At 33.4% G+C, this 20,156-nt stretch overlaps 2 protein-coding genes across 2 annotated transcripts; one reads left to right on the forward strand and one right to left on the reverse strand.

Moving 5' to 3' along the window:
* Positions 1 to 2,700: 2,700 nt before the first annotated feature.
* Positions 2,701 to 8,036, reverse strand: LOC107003214 (dicarboxylate transporter 2.1, chloroplastic-like). Its single transcript, XM_015201507.2, has 7 exons — positions 7,883 to 8,036; positions 7,083 to 7,736; positions 5,656 to 5,969; positions 4,544 to 4,992; positions 3,728 to 3,854; positions 3,135 to 3,197; positions 2,701 to 2,963 (listed from the first exon to the last, which is right to left on the reverse strand). The coding sequence occupies exons 2-5, from the start codon at positions 7,719 to 7,721 to the stop codon at positions 3,739 to 3,741; spliced, it is 1,518 nt and encodes a 505-aa protein (XP_015056993.1). The 5' UTR covers positions 7,722 to 7,736; positions 7,883 to 8,036; the 3' UTR covers positions 2,701 to 2,963; positions 3,135 to 3,197; positions 3,728 to 3,738.
* Positions 8,037 to 12,722: 4,686 nt separating this feature from the next.
* Positions 12,723 to 19,826, forward strand: LOC107004837 (bifunctional riboflavin biosynthesis protein RIBA 1, chloroplastic-like). The gene is made up of 7 exons (XM_015203213.2): positions 12,723 to 12,916; positions 14,686 to 15,064; positions 15,176 to 15,397; positions 16,647 to 16,969; positions 18,067 to 18,196; positions 18,482 to 18,778; positions 19,310 to 19,826. The coding sequence occupies exons 1-7, from the start codon at positions 12,876 to 12,878 to the stop codon at positions 19,571 to 19,573; spliced, it is 1,656 nt and encodes a 551-aa protein (XP_015058699.1). The 5' UTR covers positions 12,723 to 12,875; the 3' UTR covers positions 19,574 to 19,826.
* The last annotated feature ends 330 nt before the right edge of the window (positions 19,827 to 20,156 follow it).

Genomic DNA, 20,156 nt, shown 5'->3' on the forward strand with positions numbered 1-20,156 from the left:
ATGTAAATACAATATGTAAAGGAAATACTATAATGAAAATTTCATACTAAAAGTAATGGAAAGAAAACATCAGCACCAATAACAAATACGATAATCGAAGCAAAAGGCAATAAAAATACAAATAATAAAATCGCAGACTAACTACATCATAGGAGAGTAAGAAAAATAATACTATGAAAACAATAAACACCACTTAACTGCCTATTAACTTTCTATTTTAATTAAACGCCTTTTAATCACATTCTTATTTTCCTAATCAGAACAGTTCTAGAAGGCCTCCAAGAGAATAACAATATTCAAATTACACAATCAGACAAAATTTTAAACTTGTTGATCATACTTTTCAACAAGTACCAAAAGTGACAAAAATTTAATACTTTTTCTGAAAAAAATTAAAAAAAAATACTTAATCTTTAATCCCCCACATCCATTTTTGTTATTATTATTATTTTATTTATATATATAACATAACAATAATGAATGTTATAGTACAATTCTTGCTTCCCCATGTGAATTTGCTAATCTTGAAATTAATTAAGACCACATAATTTATTAATAACCAATCCCACTAAAACAAATATGTGCCATATTTAGTTATTTATTAGGAAGATATAGATAATTAAATATGGAGTTTAATGCTTAAATTTTAAATATTGTACCTCAAATGATGGTATAAATATTGTGTTCATTTGCTTCTTGATAATAATTATATTAAGACATGAGAAAGTACTAGATCAATTGATTTAAATGAAATAATAATCATTTATTAGTTTGGTTTGAGACAGTCTAAATTAATTAATCCTAGTTAACACAATTTATATCAAGACAAATCTCATAATTAATTTAACTGGCCACCAAAAACCTCATGTAATTGTATCTCTAAACTTTGTTAATACTAACTAAAATTGGTCCCAATTAATTTGGGATTTCTATTAATACCTTGTGATTTTATAGATGTAATTGTCATTATAAGAGTAGATAGAATCTTGAGCAAGTAAATAATTATATTGTCCTTTCACACAAAATATCGTAAAATTATAAGTCTACTAAAGATATTCACTTTGATCAATTAGTCCAGACTTTAATGAAATATAAAATTATTAATGCTCGATCTATGCCTATAATCGACACGTTTGAGAAAAGAAAAAGAATTCCTTTATGAATACACCAAGGCGGCAAGGCCCATATAACTTAATTTTCTCTCATAAACTATTTTTTGGTCAATGGATTAGTTCGATCCAAAATTTAAAGCATTTTAAAACATGATTTAAAATCGATCAAATATTTAATCTAGATATATCTTAATACATGTTGCATGAATCACATGGATAGTATTGGAATATTTATACATACAATATATTTCCAGAAGAAAGTGATAGATAGCTAAGTTTTGAGTTTAATTTTCAAAAGTGAAAGTGATTGTCACAAAAAAGAAAAATGAAAGTAGAAATAAAATAAAGAACATATTTTTTCCATCTACTTTAGAAAGTAGGAAAAGAGAGTTATCTTTTTGTTTTTGGAGTAGCTGATATGACCTATGATTAATTGTAATTCCTACTGTCAATTTTACTTAATATTTTTTCACATTTTTTGAGAAAAATATTAGTTAAAATAATACTTTCTCCGTTTCAGAAAGAATGACCCTATTTCCTTTTTAGTTTGTTTAAAAAAAATAACCCTTTTCCTTTTTTGGCAACACTTAAACTTTATCTTTCCATGTGGCATGTTTAAAACCACAAGATTAAAGGGCATTTTGGTACATTTGACATAACTTTAATTTAGAACCACAAGATTAAAAGTCTTTTTTCTTTTTTTAAACTCCGTCCAAGTCAAACTAGGTCATTCTTTTTTTAAACGGAGAGAGTAACTTATAATGACTTTTACTACCGTATAAATGTTATTGAGAATTTTGCTTTTGTTCAATACATAATGACCGAAGCCAACTTTAGTTATTTAATCCGATTCGTTCATCGATGATTAACAAGAATGATAATATCACATGTACTTTGTAAGTATCTCACATGTGAATTCAGAAAAATTTGACAAATTAACTTGAGTTACCGATGTGATTCTGAATGTATAAGTGGAAACTAGCAAACAGTTGACTACATCTTTATTTATTAAGATTATTACATATTATTTTAGATAATTTATTTTTAATAAAGACGATAAGTAAAATGAACTCACGTAATATAGAAGAACAGTAAAAAGGAAATCAGAAATAAATATAAAATTGAAAAGTAACAAATGGGGAAAAAAAGATTTTGATGAAAAAGTGGGCTTTTTAGAGTGTAGACCCCTTAATGGTAGGCAACTTTCCTTTCAATGCTTTATTGTTATTTTTTTTTTCTATTTTGTGAGTGCTTGTCTAAAAAGCAAAAATAAAAACTTGGAAAAGTAAAAAGGAAAAGTAGAAAATTGATGAGGGCTTTGGATTTCACTCTTTTCACTTTACAATTATTTGATTTTATAAAAATTAATCTAAATCTAAAATAGTCATATAATTAACTTATAAATATAGTGTTCTATCTCTCTAAAAATATTATCGCATTTATGTCGAATCCTCTCAACGATGCTATTTTTAGAGGATATACGTTATATACGCAATGACAATTTTGAAAAATCTGATGGCAAAATATGAAAGGACGTGATTCATCTTAAAACAGGCTAATAATTTGATCATGATCAACAACAAATAAGTATATGAAAACACAAATTATATTATTTGAGATTTAAAAAAATGATTGATTTGTGTCACATAGGGGTGTGCAAACTATGATTACCGACTTATCTTACTGCACAAAATCAAAACCGTACTTAAAAAAGATTGAAGCTAATGGTGAATGATCTTTGCTTCGCGAGAACAACAAAAACCACCATCTAGTTCTTTCCCTTCTTCGGTGCTACCTTCCCACGATGGAAATGAGATGCAATAAGAGGCCAAATTCAACATTGATAGTAAACTGCATCAAAAGATTGTATTCGCGTTAAACTTTTTTACATATAATTGATTAAAGTAATCTATTCAGAACCTAATAAGCAAAAAGAATTGTGGTTCGGTACCCCATAAACTAAAAATCCTTTCTCCACCACCAACAAATTTTAGCGTGATATAATTAGTGACGAATCAGTACCTTTAAGTAGAGCTTTTTGGGACAAATGCACCCTGTCCTGAATTGTTATTGCTCCAGAAATTCCTGTTACATATAGCAAAGATCAATAGTATGTTCTTATGTAAACGATTAACGAATCAAAATAGAAATCAAAATCTTTCGCAAGAGTTAGGTGCATGTAGCCTTAAGCAAAAGAAATCTCGTTAGACCTAACATAGAAACTATTACCTCGACTTGGATTGAAAGGAAGAACTTAGGAACGTAGTTCAAGTGAAAGTTTTTTAGACTAGTCCGACTAAGATGGTGAGGAAACTGACATCCAAGAGAGCTACTTAAGCTACCTACGCCTGTCTGGTTTAGATCGTTTGATCAGAGACGGGAATGTAAATAGAAAACATCTCCTGGGAAAGCCTCATGACCTGGTGTTTGGCGTAACAATAATGTCATTTGTTAATATGCTACCGTCTGTTTACTAAGATCATTATAGATTGTTAATGCATGCATTGCTCGATCTTTTATCAGAAAACTATGTCCTCGAACTCAAGGTTTTCAAGTCACAGGGCTGCATTCTTACACGAATATTCGATAAGAAGGAAGCCATGGAATTCACTTACCTATTTCAGTATTAGTAAAGGCCAAGAACCTTCCACCAACCAGCTCCGGCTACTGCCCATATGACAATATTCATGATAGCTATGATGATTCCCAATTTGAAAACATCGCGTAGTTCCACATAACCAGCTGCCAAAGAAGAGAAATCGAAAATAAGACCAGTTCGAGTTCCTCAAATAAACGAAAAGGGAGTAAGTTGTTGAAACATTGAATACGGATAAACCAGAAAGAAGTTGAAATACTGATACCACTCTTGCTGCATTTTTCCCTTTAGTGGGACGAAAAAAACGACTTGAGAAGTTGCAGACATACACATTCAGAAAACAGAAACAATTTTTATTGTTCAGCTTATTCGTTGTCATTTTAAGCCTTAGATAGTTGTTCCTTTCCGCGGTTCTGTTCTTGTTCTGATGTCTATTAAAGTCAATACATAAACCATTCACGATGCACCATTAACAAATTTGTAAGCTTATGTCAGAATCATTTTGCCCCGAAATTCCTCATGCATATTGACGACAACAACAAACAACATAAATCCCACAAGTGAGGTCTGGGGAGGGCGTGGCATGTACACAACCTCACTCTTACCTCATGAAGGTATAGAGATTGTTTCTGATAGACCTCGGCTCAAGTAAAGCATATAAAAAATAGGCGTATAAAGCAATTACAGTACCGAGCAAGTCAGGTTGAAAACAATGAAGAAGAGAAGAGTAACAACAACAAATAATACGATCTAATCCATATAAGCAGTACTTTTCTCTCGAATCAATTAGAACAATATTCTGTCAAATAAAAGAGAGATGATTCGATTAAGTTACCTCCGTAGTATACAGCAGCTTGACCACTGCTGTAATGTGTCAACCCGCCAAAAAGATTTGTGTTGTATCCCAAAGCCAACGCAGCAAAAAGACCGGGAACTTTTGCTGCTAAGCACATTGCGAGGAATGCTGAATACAATGCTGCAACATGACCAGTTTGACTAGCAAACAAGTAATGGATGAAGAAATATGCTGCTTGAAGGATACAAAACGACCCGAACCAATGTAGTGAAAGAGATTCGAGGAAGTCACCCACAGCACTTGACATCCAGGCGACGACTCCCAGAGTTGTTAACTGTGATGCCATGCCTATTAAAACCCCGAACCAAGCTAAGGTATCCCAAGCGGATTTTTCACTCAAGCAATCATTCCAATCAAGTATTCCGAATGTCAAAAGTAGCGTCAATCCCAGCATTGCTGTGATAACACTTGCTAGCCCAATAGCCTCTCTGTTCAAAAATTAAAATAAAAGTTGTTGACATTATCAAACATCGCCTACATAACGAAATAGACATATAGAAACAGGAATATGAAACATCAGCAATATGTTCAAAAGTCAAGACAAGGTAGATACCATCAACAATAACAATAACAAACAAACTTAACACGCCCGAGACTGAACATCCAGTGAGTGGTCGATATAACATAGGATCCAACATTAGAGAAACAAGGAATGAAGCAGCTTATTTGTAAAGAAAATGGACTTTGTTTTCCAAAGGCGTTTACCGTGATATCACTTCTCCTTATTCGGCGATTCACTCTCCCTCGACTTGTATCCAACTCGAAAGTTAGCTCATAAAACATCATCCAAAACCATATAAGAAGAAACGGTCCATTCTCTCAACCAACGTGGGAGAAACAGTACGCAACCAAAAGAAATATCGAACACATCCAAAGCAACAACAACATATCCAGTATAACGCTACAAGTGGGGTCTGGGGACGGTGTTATGTACACGTACCTTACCTTACCCCTAAAAGACTGTTTCTGAAAGACTCTTGACTCAGATAAAGCAAATAATGAAAAACATAACGGTAACAATAGCAAATAATACGATAACCAAAGCAAAAGAAAACAACATATGTTTTATATCAGGATTTTTTTGAACATACCCTGCAATCCATAATCCAACCGTTACAAGCATCACAATCGTCATCACCCATTCATCGCTTTTCATTGGCCCCATCTGTTGCAGTCTCCTTCGAGCCATTAAAGGAGCATCTGGTGTATCCTTCATTTCTGGAGGAAAAACCTTGTATAGTACGACTGGAGTAACGAGAAGCGATATAACTGCTGGTATACACGAAGCCTTGAGCCAAGTCAGCCATTTACTTGATACTTGTACACCTAATCCCTCAGCTAATTTCACACACAACAGATTTTGTGCAGCAGCTGTTAGGAACAGGGCACTTGAACTACTAGAACACTGTAAAATGCATCACAAAATAAATTTGCATTAGTCAAGTTAGCTGTCATGTGATCAACGAGGTCACAGGTTCAAGCTGTGGAAACGTAAATTGCTAACAACATTGATGCAGTTTTCTTTGGTTTCCCACCCAGTGTTCGGAACCCAACATTGGAGCCCCGACTTAATTCAGATCAACGAGGTCACAGGTTCAAGCTGTGGAAACAGAAATTGCTAACAACATTGATGCAGTTTTCTTTGGTTTCCCACCCGGTGTCCGGAACCCAACATTGGAGCTCCGACTAAATTCGGATCAACGAGGTCACAGGTTCAAGCTGTTGAAACAGAAATTGCTAACAACATTGATGTAGTTTCTTTGGTTTCCCACCCGGTGTCTGGAACCCAACATTGGAGCTCCGACTTAATTCAGATCAACGAGGTCATAGGTTCAAGCTGTGAAAACAGAAATTGCTAATAACATTGATGTAGTTTTCTTTGGTTTCCCACCCGGTGTCTGGAACCTACATTGGAGTTCCGACTTAATTCGGATCAACGAGGTCACAGGTTTAAGCTATGGAAACAGAAATTGCTAACAACATTGATGTAGTTTTCTTTGCTTTCCCACCCGGTGTCCAGAACCCAACATTGGATCTTCGACTAAATTCGAATCAACGAGGTCAGAGGTTCAAGCTGTGGAAACAGAAATTGCTGACAACATTGATGTAGTTTTCTTTCATTTCCCACCCGGTGTTCGAAATCCACATTGAAGCTTCAACTAAATCCGGATCTCATTCTACAGGGCCCATTCAGGGAAGACACTCCCAACATAATTTTCTCCATACCCAAGGCTTAAAACCGAGATCTCTAGTTAAGGATGAAGCACTCCCACCAGTGCACCAAAGCCCATGTTGATAGTCCATTCAGTAGTTATCACAACTATATATAGTAAATGAATAAATTAAACAACCTAGTATCATGTTCATGTATTTTTTCTATAGCACAAATTTATTTCTAGTAGTGATACAAGGACATCTACAAACTACGAGTAAGATAGATTACCAGCTATAACATGTTAAAAGGTGACATTCTACTGACGATATATATAACTTAAACTCGTAAAAAATGAATGCTAACCTGCAATTGAGATTGAATAAGATAAGCTCCAAGCTTCCTAGAAGAATCATTTTTTGGGTGACTATCAGCAGTAACAGCCAATGATTTAATTATAGGCAAAAAAATGCCACCAGCTCTTGCAGTAGTACTTGGAATAGCTGGAGAAATTGCTGCTTCACTTAATGCAAGCCCATAAGATAGGCCCAATGTATTTTTCCCAAGCCAACTCACAAAACACAAAGCAATTCTATCACCAAGTCCAGTTTTAATAAACCCTCTTGAGAAAAAAAACGATACAACAATTAACCAAATGACTTCGTTGGTGAACGCAGCAAACGCCGCAGCAAATGATAAGGTTTTTGTGACGACAGTAACTGTCAGACATAGAAAAGCCCATGCACCTACTGGCAATGGGCCTAAAACAAGGCCTGAGATAGTTGCAAGGAAAATGGCTAAGAGTTGCCATGCATTTGTAGTGACTTTATTGGGTTTTGGGACCGCGAAACGAAATATCAGGCCTATTGCTATCGATATAGCTAGTGGGATTAGCTTTGCACCTTTCCATGGAGGACATGAGCGACGAGGACGAGAAGGAGGAGAGTGGTTAGGGGAGGAGGGTGGAGAATTGTGGGTAGGAAGGGGAGACTTTGGAGTTGTCATCGAGTTATTAACCACCTGTTATCATATAAAAAGACGTATTCAGAATTTTAGTAAAGAATATTATATGTAGCATGTATGATAGTAAAATTAATTTTTTAACAATTCATGCATATAACACAAAAAACAATAGTGATCATGTGTATATAATCAAATTTTCTTACCTCGATCCACCTTTAAAACACAACTTTACTATCGAATGATTCACTTTCAAGTTTTCGTCTTCCTTATTGGCAAGTGGTGAGAGGAAGAAAATTTTGAGATATATATGGAAAAATGGTGAAGTGGAGACAATTATATCTTTTTGAATTTGTTTAAAGAATTTCCTTTTTAAGTTTACATAATTTTAGTAATAATTATTTAAGTCACTTCTATCAAGAAAAAGAAAAAGGTAATTGGATATTTTTGGTTGAAAAAAGACAATAGATGACAAAAATACATGGACATATGTGATATGTTGGTATTATATACCCGTGATTAGACTTTTTATTCTCTGACTTTTAACATGTCTCGTCTATTTTATTCATTCTACTCGATCGTTTTAATTTATGTGTCTTAATTTAATTGAATATGATATTTAAAATATAAAGGGAGGATTTTGAAACTTATAATCTTAATTTAAAAAATATGTATAGTCCCTAAATTTAATGATCATAAACTTATCATGTACTAAAATATTGGAATGTCAGGGGAGAATCCTAAAGCAAGCTGTGTGATAGAAACCTATAATAAAAAATCGAGTAAAGTTTTTCCTATTTTTTGTGTCTATCTGATATTTCTCAAGTAAGTGTCGAATTCTTTCATTCAAATCATGAATGTGTGATATTATGTAATGACGTAGGACAATAGTATCTATGCAGACATTACGATATAATACAATACGATGTATTATGAAATAATACGTAACAATTATACATTATGAAACAATACGTAACAATCGTCTAGTAAGAACTTATGGTCGTTATATGAATAAAATACCTTGAAATTTAAGATATAAGTTGCTTTGAGTGGCTCTATTTGTGTTATACCCTGGCTACTCTTGTTTTGAGTTTTATTGTAGGGCTTTAGCCATTGTTCTTCTTCTTACTATATTATTAATTAAAATATTGCTAATTATTGTATAGGGTATTACATGAAATTAAAAAAAATACTGCTTCTTAAATACATAAAAAAACATTATTATCGGCCCAAACAATAGTAGATCCAAATCCAGACCCTTGTTTTGTGCTGCATCTACTGACATTGTCAAGGGATCTATTATTTATTATTTTACTTCTTTCCAATTAATCTATATATAGATTATTATTATATATGGAGAAGATGATGTGTCATCATTCTATAATTATATTAATATTTAAAATATATATTATTTTTGAGATAGACTAAAAATAAATATGGATTTAATTTCGTATACTAAGTCAACAGTGACCGCTCGAGCTAATTAGTGGTCTAAAGCCAAAAATAAATTAAAGGCATAAAATTTAATTATTTTTTTTATATCTGAGATTTAAGTTATTTGTTTCTTTTTAATGAAAAAAAGTTTTACTTTTTTATGGTCTTGAAAGATATATATATATCAAAATATTTTTTCATCATGTGGTCTTAAACATATTATGTGAAATTTAAATTTAAAAATTGATCCATACAAAAAAAACATTCTTTAATGCTTTGAAACAAACTTAAAAACAACAAATAAATTAAAAATACATAGTATATATAGATATTTTTTAAAGAGACTTATAATAATTTTATTATTAAAAAAAAATTAGGGCCTTCGATTTTGGGGCCCTAAGACATATACCTCATTTTTTAAAGGCATTAAGCCACCCCTGTAAGCTAGGAATCAAACATGGATAATAAGATTAACCTGATCAAATTGAAACAATATAGAAAAGATTAATATGATTCAGACCAATATAATATAATTTACACTCACATATTGAATGTTTATTTGAGTTTCTTGATAGGGAATAGTTTTTTTGTTTGGATTATATTTTTCTTGAACCAATCTTAATTAATTAAATTTTAAAATAAATAAATATAAATTTTGGAAGAGATAAAAAAGGAAAAGTTTGGACACTAACTTTTACACCAAAGATTTTGTCTATTTATGAATGATCTGAAATTTCATTTCAAAAGGCAATGATTTTCAAGTCATTTTCAAGTAAGGATAAGGTCAAGAGCATTTTACTTTGTAAATGGACACCACCACTACTTCGGCTTTGTGTCTTATGCTGATAATGCATTGGATTGTTTGCTGGCTCCGTTTGAACGTGAGTTATGTTGATATTAAATTATATAAAAATAATATATATTATATTTATTATATTGGATTGTTTGATGGCTCAGTTGGATTGTGTTGTGCACGGACCCAATATGTGATTTTGAGTATTTTTTACATGTTTGAATCCAAATTAAAAAGATACATGCAAGGAAATATTCTGAACTTATTGATATTGAATAGATAAAAATGAAATATAAATTTACGGATCTTGATAAATGTTACAATCAAGCTCGAAATGTAAATTTTCTAGAGCAACATTGAATAGGAATCTAATTAATTAAAGAATCTCTATATTCTTTAAGTGGTATAAAATATATTCTTAAATAAAATCGAATACTCAAAACAAAACCTTAATCCGATAAACAGTTTTCTTCATCTATACGTTTCTTCATTGTTTAGCTTTTATCAATCTGTAACCAAAAGTTTACAGCTTTTAGTCAGGTAAATGGTTGACAAATATTATTGGACCAACTTCTAGTAAAATCAACCAGAGCAATGAGGAAATAACTTTCATATTTACAAGTAGGTATACATCCCCAAAAATTTTAAAGAACAAATGACTTATTCGATGATATAACTTTATTGTGTTCTTATCTTTATTTTTTCTATTTGGTCAACTCGTATTTAACCAACTTGGTTTTTTAGAAAGACAAAGAATGGATTTTAAAAATAATTCACAACTAAACTACAAATGGCTCAAATAGCAGACGAAATAAGAATAGAATCAATAGCATTTTGATCACAATAATAACTTGTACTTCTATTTTTAATTAGAATACCAGTTATTATAGAATTAATTACCTAAATGATCATTCAAGTTCACCCGCACTTCTTCTTAATTGGAATGAACTCACTCATCCATTACACTGTTTCTTTTAAAAATCAAAATAGCTATGAAGATCTCTTTCATAAAAGAAAAGGGTGATATAGAAAAAAATCTTTTTAAGTAAGTTAATATTTTAAATGGTCACTCAATTTTCATTATAGTTTTCTTAGAAAGTCATTCAACGCAGAATAGTTTACTTGAAAAGTCACTCAACTTTATTTTATAACTTAAAAGTCACTTAATTATAAGTATTTTATTAAGAAAGTCACTCAACTATGATATTTTACGTAGAAAGTCACTTGACTAATTTAAATATTTTTAAATTAAATTTTATTAAAATACAATTTTTGTTTTAAACTTATTTTACAAATTAAAAAGATGCCCTTAATTATTTTATTAAATTTTTTTAAATATACATGTTTTTGAACTATTTTTTAAAAAAAATATTAATAAAATTAATTGAAATGAAAGCAAGTCAAAATAGAAAAACAGAAATGATGACAGAGAGTTCTTGAATAGAGGCCACATATACATACATTGATGCAGTGGCTCTTGAATTTTACGATAGGCAATATATATATTAGACCTTTAATTTGACTTTAAATTTTAACTTTAATCTTTAACTTTCATAATACACAAACAAGTACTTTAACTATCCAACTTTTATATAAATAAACACATGACATAATACACATAGGACAAAAAATGACATATAGGATGACACGTAGGACATGTGTGTCTATTTGTTCAATTTTATACAAATTTAAGTGTCTACTTGTGCACACCCAAAGTTAAAGGATATACATGTGATGCGAAATTAAGTTAAAGGACATATTTATATATTATGCTTTTACAATAAATAACACATTAAAATTTTATCTAGCTTGAAAAGTCTAAATTACCCTTAAATTGGAATATATTGGCCTTAAAGCATACATGTTGATCACTTTTAAATCTCATTCTTCTACTGTGGTAGAAAATATAAATCATTAATAAAAAATAAAGTGATATTGTGATTTGTGTCATTTAATATCTAATTTTTTGTTTAAATAATGTAGATGTGGAATGATATTGAAGACAATATTATGAATGGTGAAGATATAAAGCAAATTTGAGATTTGAAACTTTGAATGTCACGATACTTACAATTGGAATATGTTAAAAGAAACATGTCAAACGAAGCTGACCAGTTTATAGCACTGCTGAAGAATTAGAGTCGCGCTAAAATTAGACTATCTATGTTAATTAGGATTATATTTCGTCTAGAATTATATTATGATTTACAACTAGGATTAGATCATTTATAATTATAGTAGTAATAATATGTATTGTTCTATAATCCTAAATTATAATATAATTCTAAACGAAATATAATCCTAATTAACATAAATAGTCTAATTCTAGCGCGACTCTAATTCTTTAACAATGCTGTAAACTCGCTAGTCAGCTTCGTTAGACATGTTCCAATCATAAGCTTCCTTCTTCTTCAACACCAAGTATCAACGATTTTGAACTATAACATTTATGTAACTTGAGTTTAAACCATTAATTGAGATTTGTTATTCCTTTGGATGACATGATCAATATTTATACATTTTCGTATATATATGCATACAAATGTAAATATATATCGAATTTCAATCGAACATTTAAATATCATAACATTCACTTCAATCTAAATAAATTCGCATATATCGGTCGAGATAAAGCTGGCTAGCCAACCATCATTGTTGGTGGCTAACCTATGACCATATAATTGGGCGTTGAAAATAGTATTTGAATTGTATTTAAAAATTCACATAACTAATACATATTATTCAATAATAATAATTGTCCATATATAACTTTAAGCGACTACGAAACGATGCTAAAATCATCTTAATCCAACGGTTCATATTCAAAGTCCTCATGATCCCTAAACAGTGGCCTTTAACAGCTCCATTGAGCATCTTCTCGTAGCTGCTTTTTTTATCCACAACATCTTTTTAAGCTTTCTTCAATTTCATCAAAGATTTTAACTTTATACTCAAATTGTGTCAGCATAATAATGGCTTCAATTCAAAATTCAATGGTTTTTTCTCATTTGAGGTGAGTTTTCTTGAACACCCCTTTTCTTTTTATTGCTTGAAAATAGCAAGATCACTAGAAATTTGGTTAATTTTTGCCATTTTCTCTGACCCCATTTCATTTTAGTTTCCAGAATTTTGTAAAGTTTGTTCCTTTTTAGGTTGTGTGTAGTGGATTTTAGGAACATCTTAGACGTTATTTTGGGGTATGTGAAAATTTGCTTGCTTTGGGTAGTGTGCTTCTGTAGAAAATTGTGATTAAAAAGTTGGAATCTTTTGGGGTGTGAGTTTAAGATTTAGGGAATTACTTCTTCCGTCCCATTTTAAGTGTCACTTTAGCTCTTTTCAAACTCATTAAAAAAATAAATAATGTTTAGTGTAGTGCTTATGTAGAAAATTGTGATTAAAAAAGGTGGAGTATTTTGGGATGTGAGTACAAGATTAGTGAAATGCTCATTCCGTCCCATTTGAAGTGTCACTTTAGCTCTTTTCACGCCCATTAAGAAAAACAATGTATAGTGTAGTGTTAAGAAGAACTATACTTTGATGCTAAAGGGTATAGTTGGAAATAATTGACAACTTTAGTCTGGAATTCCTAAAGCAACAATTCTTTTGAGCTAAAGCGACAGTTAAAATGGGACGGAGGCAAACAAAATTATGTATGCTATTGAATAAAATAAGAGGATAAGATTTATTTGTTTATTGAAGTAGACATGGTTTGAATGTAATATAACAGGAATTCTCTATAATTCTATAATGCTGTAAGTATTCTCTGAGCTGTTGTTGATGCAAATTATAAATGAAAATCTTGTTTTTATATTGTTTTGTTAATGTTATCAAAGCAATATTTGTAGAAAAGCTTCAAAGGTCTCTTGGGTTTTGAGCGCAAAGTGTAGTTAAAAGCGCCTTAGTGTAGAAAGGCGCGAACGTATTATGTGTGCGTGTGTATATACATATAAGTTATTAGACTTGATTATTGCCTTGAATCTTACACTTAAGCGCTGATTAAGCTAAGCAAAGCGCCAATCCCATGTTGTACAGAGCTTTCTTAAATTGATCTTCTTTTACAATGAAAAAAGAGACCCCTGAATGAACATATCTATATAACTGAGGACAATTTATCTCATCAGAAATCCCAAACTTGCATTCTCTGACTGATCATTGCAACTTTTAGCTCCAATAGTTTTTCCCGTTACCCTTGTGCGCACCCAAAGGGTAGCAGCTGCGTGTTCTCCTGTCATAATAAAAAATTTTCCCCGTTACATTGTTTTATGTGGTGCTTATATGGAAATTGTTGTTTTTACTTGATGAATGAAGAAAAGTAATAGTTTCATAAGTTACCCTTCGGGATGACCCAGTGGTTTGAGCTTGGGACTTCCATGTTGGAGGTCTCAATTTCGAAACCCCTAGCCAGCGAAAGCAAGGAATTTGCCTTCTGGGTTGAGCTCAGCCTGGTGCGGGTTACCTTTCCTATGTGGTTTGCGAGCTATTACATAGGATTGGGGTTTTACCCTGTGCGCACCCAAAAGGGTAGCGGCTGCGGATTTCCCTTGTCGACAAAAAAAAAAAAAGTAATAGTTTCATAAGTTGCTTTGGAATGTTTGGACTTGACTAGTCAATTTATGAGCATATATTGTTATGGATGAAGTTACACGAATGGGTGTCTCTTCCTAGAAGTTGAATATTTCAGCTCATATAACAATTCAAGCATTTTACTCCTCTTGCTTGCCATCTTGTCTTCTAATATAAGGCTTAACGCGTAATTGTTTTTCATGTTCTCTTTCTTATTAGATCCGACCATGGTCTGTATTTCATCAATCCAACAACGACAAACTATAAATCAGATTTGTCCTCGCTAAGTTTTGCTAGAAAGTTTCCCTTCAGCTTCAAAAGTGGAAGAGGATTACTACGGGCTACATTATTATCAGGAGAAGATGATATTTTGTCTTGTTTTAACAACCAAGGTGCAGAAAGAGGTTCTTTTGTTAATCATGGAGCCGAACAAACTATAATTAAGCAACAACCTGGTGAAACAGCTTTTGAAACACCTGCTACCGTAATAACTCCAAACAGTGGGTTTCTCTCTGGTGTTGATGAATTTGACTTGGATCATGCCGTTGAAGGATTCTCTTCTATTCCGGAAGCTATTGATGATATTCGTCAGGGCAAGGTTTGTTTTCTCCTAAGATGGGGACTTCTTTTGTTGTGTACATTTTCTAAGTTTCATACAAGTCGAAACTTGTATTTCGTTTCTTTTAGTAATTTGGAAAAAGACTTGCAGATGGTAATTGTCGTAGATGATGAAGACCGAGAAAATGAGGGTGATTTAATAATGGCAGCACAACTGGTGACACCTGAAGCAATGGCCTTCATTGTAAAACATGGAACTGGAATTGTGTGCGTTAGTATGAAAGGTGAAGATCTAGACAGGCTTCAACTTCCACTAATGGTGCCACCAAAGGAAAATGAGGAGAAACTCAGTACTGCTTTCACTGTGTCTGTGGTATGTCCACTAATTTTCTTTATACACCTAGACTATGTCGCTTGAACTCTTCAGAAACGTAATAGTGCGTGTCTGATCCTCCAAAAGTAGTGCATTTTTGGAGGATCTGTCATGGGTGTGACAACAATTTTGGAGAGTCAGAGCAACTTAGCTTCTAGAAGCTACTATTCGGCTTGAGAACTTTTTTTTTTTTTTACTGTAGATCATGATTAGATTCCTCAAGACAGATCTTATGTAAAAATGAGATGCGGATTGTGTGTGGTGATATTCATTAGGATCTATTGTTGCCCTTGAGCTGGTCCAAAAACAATTCTTGTCATATATCCATATTGGATACATAATAGAGAAAATCATCGATAGGTTTTGTTGAGTATATTTGTGATCCGAACTGCCTTTTCTATGCAAGAGGATTGATTGATCTCAGAAGTGAATATCTATCTGAAAGGGATTACTTTGAGGCACACATACATCAAGAAACATACCCAGTATAATCCAACAATGTGGGGTCTGAGGAGGGTAGAGAAGCAGTTTCAGATAGACCCTCGGCTCAAGGAGAGAAGAAAAAGAAGCAGTAATAACAAACAGTAACAACAACAGGATAGTAAGATAAACAAAGTGAAAGAAACAATCAGGTAATTCTAGCGATCAAAGAATAAGCAAACATAGAACGAATACTAATACTCCTTATACCGTAAGGATATACACTCTGCAACCTACTAACCCTCTACCCTGATACTCGTTTCTACACCTTCCTATCAAGGAGAAACACACATACATCATATTCATTTTATTGGCTTGCTAGGACAAAACCTAGGGGATCTCCTATTTAACTACCTTCATCCACATTTGTTACAACTCTCTTTTAATGTTTGCTTAAGTGCCTAATGCCAACACCCATCTGAGCTAAGTCTTGTGCACTAAACTTTTCTTCAATATGTCAAATAGGTATGGAACTTGATCAGGGGCTCACAGTTTGTGCATAAGCATTTTAAGAGATTTTCTCAATCTATTGTTCATAGTCCTTCAAATAATGATCGAGAGGAGTTGTTTTTCCAATCATATCACTTTGCTTTTGAGCCGTCAAAAAAACTTTTGTTGACTTGTCATGACTGATATTTGTAATTTGGTTGGAATCGCTCTGTGTTCAGAAGTCGAGCATATACTATTAGGACATGTTGCTCTGACAGTTGTTTAGTGCCCACAACTCAAATATTCTCAGCCATTGACACCAATTAGTTGGATCTGATAGGATGCAAAATATGGTACCACAACAGGTGTATCTGCACATGATAGGGCAAAAACAGTTTTGGCTCTAGCATCTGCTGATTCAAAACCCGAGGATTTCAACCGACCTGGACACATTTTCCCACTCAAGTATAGAGAAGGAGGGGTGCTAAAAAGAGCTGGCCATACTGAAGCTTCCGTTGATCTTGCTGTATTGGCTGGGCTGGATCCTGTTGCTGTTCTTTGTGAAATTGTGGATGATGATGGTTCCATGGCCAGGTTGCCTAGGCTTCGTCAATTTGCTGAGGCTGAGAACTTAAAGATTGTATCCATTGCCGATTTGATCAGGTAACGACTTAGATAAATGTATAATAGCATTAACAGCTTTCACAGTTTTAACACTAATAATCCTCTGCATAACATCCCTCTGACATGTCAAAGAGGAAATTGATGATTCTTTTAGATGCTGCTGATTTAGAGAAATGGATGCATTTCAAAAAAGTTAAATTCAAATGAGATTGTACTCATGAAGGCAACCTAAAATCCTTATTATTAATATTCTGGTTAATAACATATCAGCTCGTCCAAGCAACCTCCAACCATCAAAAAAAGTGAAAAGAAAACCCCCGTCAAGGAAGAATGACACAATTCAAAGCACAAGGGTCAACCAGTCTGATTTTCAAAGTTAATTCTGGACATCGGTTTATTGGTTCGTTTCCCCGAAAACAACTAGAATATTCCAGAATTTTGCAAAAAGAAAAAGTTCTTTAAAAACTTTTTAGGAAAATCGCTCTTTAGGAAAAAGTGGTATCTGTCCTAGTAGTGATCGTCTTATAGTTGTAGATTTGACTGAAGGTACTGTCTTATAAAATGGGACGAAGGGGAGTACCCATTATTGCAAGTTGTAATCCCTTTAGCAAGATAGAAAATGGATAACTCTCACGTGCTCCTTTAGTATGAAAGACACTGTTTTCCTTATTGCTTGGTGTTTAGTTATGCCAATTCTTTTAGAATTCCGAGTGGATGAGAATTGCTCTGATTGTCATTTCCCTTTGCAGAGTTACATAAAATGGGTCTTTCTAATGTCAGGATTGGCTTATCCTCAATTGCATGATTCTGAATCTGACTTATATTATGAGTTGACAACATTCATTCTGCACAGATGTCAACATGAGCAATGACAAACATGGTTGAAAGGACAATATGATGGTTTTTGAATTGGGCAAATCGAATAGGCTTTGTAGGTCATGCATAAACTGGACAAGTCTAAACCTTTCCAGTTTCCTGAAGTATACTAGTAGTTGTTCTTAAGATAACAAGACTAACCACTTGTTCATGAATATCTACTTTCAGAGAGTACTTTGTAAAGCCAACTATTACTTATTTGTGTCCCTATTAGTCTTGCGTCAAATGAGAAGAAGTATGACCTCTGTATCCTTTGGCAGGTATAGAAGGAAAAGAGAGAAACTGGTGGATCTCGCTGCTGCTGCACCTATACCAACAACGTGGGGACCTTTTAAAGCGTACTGTTTTAAGTCTGTCTTGGACGGAATTGAACATATTGCCATGGTCAAAGTAAGCAAAGTTGTGATCAGAGGGCTGAATAAACTTACTTCTTTCATATTCTATGTGGATATATCTCTCTTTAGATGATGATTACCCTTAACTCAAAAAAAATATCTCTCTTTAGATGATCTTGTAGTTCTGACCATAATCACTAACTTTTTCTATAATTCCGTCTACTCCATTTCTTTAACTAGTCTTGGAAAAAATTGTAATTTTGTGAATACATGATTTGTTTAAATAGGGAGTGTCCGTCTAATTATTCTTGACAATCATGACAAGGTTCTATTTCAATAGGGTGATATCGGAGATGGGAAAGATGTCCTTGTCAGAGTGCACTCGGAGTGTCTCACTGGTGACATATTTGGGTCAGCCCGATGTGACTGTGGTAAGCAGTTAGCGCTTGCAATGAACCAAATTGAACAAGCTGGAAGGGGTGTATTAGTATATCTCCGCGGGCATGAAGGAAGGGGAATAGGTTTGGGACATAAACTTCGTGCTTACATCCTGCAAGATGATGGGCATGACACGGTTGAAGCTAATGAAGAGCTGGGACTACCAGTTGATTCACGCGAGTATGGCATTGGTGCGCAGGTATTGTCTGCAAAGCTAGTTATCGTTTTTCTTGATTGTAAAACTAAACTTTTAACATCTTTATCAGTCCTTCTTGATCTTAGTGTTTCTTTAACAAGGTTTGATCATATATATACAGCGTGTGTGTGCGGGAGATATGCAATTGCCCTTTATATTTCTATAGTAAATTGTTGATTTGATCCCTGAGCTATTAGCTCGTAAATATTTTGTTCCTTCAATGATATATATAGCATTTCCGAATCTGCAACAATTGTCGTCTAGTAGTGAAACAAATGTGAGTTTCTTGAGGTATATCTTAATAGCAACTTCCCTTAATCCTCATATGGAACTTCTCTTTCCATTTTACAACAACATACCCAATGCAATCCCTGTCTGGGGAGTGGGGAGGGTAGAGTATACGCAGATCTTATCTCCCTACTTTGGGAGGTGATAGGTTGGTATTGATACACCCTCGGCTCATTTCTTTCGATTTTCTGTTTGTGTTTCTGTTAACTTCAACAACTGAACATTAACCTATTGATTTGATTTCAGATACTACGAGATTTGGGTGTTCGTACAATGAAACTGATGACAAACAACCCCGCGAAGTATGTTGGGCTCAAAGGATATGGTCTGGCAATTTCAGGTAGAGTTCCCCTGTTGGCTCCTATAACTAGAGAAAATAAGAGGTACTTAGAGACCAAACGCGTGAAATTGGGGCACATATATGACTCCAACGACGATGCCAATGGCCACGTTAATAGTTCTGAAGTTGATAGAACGAGCCACGATGAGTTACGTGACAACACTGACTGAAAATCGTCTGAACAACCGCAGTGAAAAAACTGTTTTGAGCATTTCCTGGTAGCATGTTCCAAACATTTTTTTAGCTCTGTTGGATAAATGTACTTTTTTTCTTCTTCTTTTGCTCATGTAGAAGAGTTCAAAGGGGAAGTGATTACAAAAGTTTTGAAGAAACATTTGTGTTGTTGGTGAAGTTAATCTCAACTTGTTTGGGATCGAGTGGTAGTTAATTGAATAAAACTCTCTACAAACGGTCCATTTTCAACGTCAAATAGCCTCAAAGCAGGCAAATTTCCCATTTTATCGATTTTCGTGTGCTATAGTCCATCATCTTTTTTGGTGATTCGAAATTTCGAGATGATTTTTGCAAAAAATTTACATGGGCGTTCTTTAAGATCTTATATATGGAGTCGGTTGGTCATCAAGGCCAAAACGGCCCATTTTCAAGGTCAAACGAGTCCAGAGCAAACAAATTCCTATTTTGCCGATTTTCGTGTGCTATAGTCCACCATCTTTTTTGGTAATTCGAAATTTCGAGATGATTTTTGCCAAAAATTCATAATGAGAAGACGTATCGAATTAAATAGCAACCACT

The sequence above is a fragment of the Solanum pennellii genome, chromosome 11, assembly GCF_001406875.1.
Source record: "Solanum pennellii chromosome 11, SPENNV200".
Lineage (NCBI taxonomy): Eukaryota > Viridiplantae > Streptophyta > Magnoliopsida > Solanales > Solanaceae > Solanum > Solanum pennellii.

Excerpts from the sequence above, each read along its gene's own strand:
- LOC107003214 (XM_015201507.2), bottom strand. The coding sequence starts at position 7,721 with ATGACAACTCCAAAGTCTCCCCTTCCTACCCACAATTCTCCACCCTCC. Across the intron at positions 5,970-7,082 it reads TTATTCAATCTCAATTGCAG|TGTTCTAGTAGTTCAAGTGC; the intron begins GTTAGCATTCAT and ends TGCATTTTACAG. Across the intron at positions 4,993-5,655 it reads GTTGGATTATGGATTGCAGG|AGAGGCTATTGGGCTAGCAA; the intron begins GTATGTTCAAAA and ends ATTTTTGAACAG.
- LOC107004837 (XM_015203213.2), top strand. The coding sequence starts at position 12,876 with ATGGCTTCAATTCAAAATTCAATGGTTTTTTCTCATTTGAG. Across the intron at positions 15,065-15,175 it reads ATGATATTCGTCAGGGCAAG|ATGGTAATTGTCGTAGATGA; the intron begins GTTTGTTTTCTC and ends AAAGACTTGCAG. Across the intron at positions 15,398-16,646 it reads CTGCTTTCACTGTGTCTGTG|GATGCAAAATATGGTACCAC; the intron begins GTATGTCCACTA and ends TGGATCTGATAG.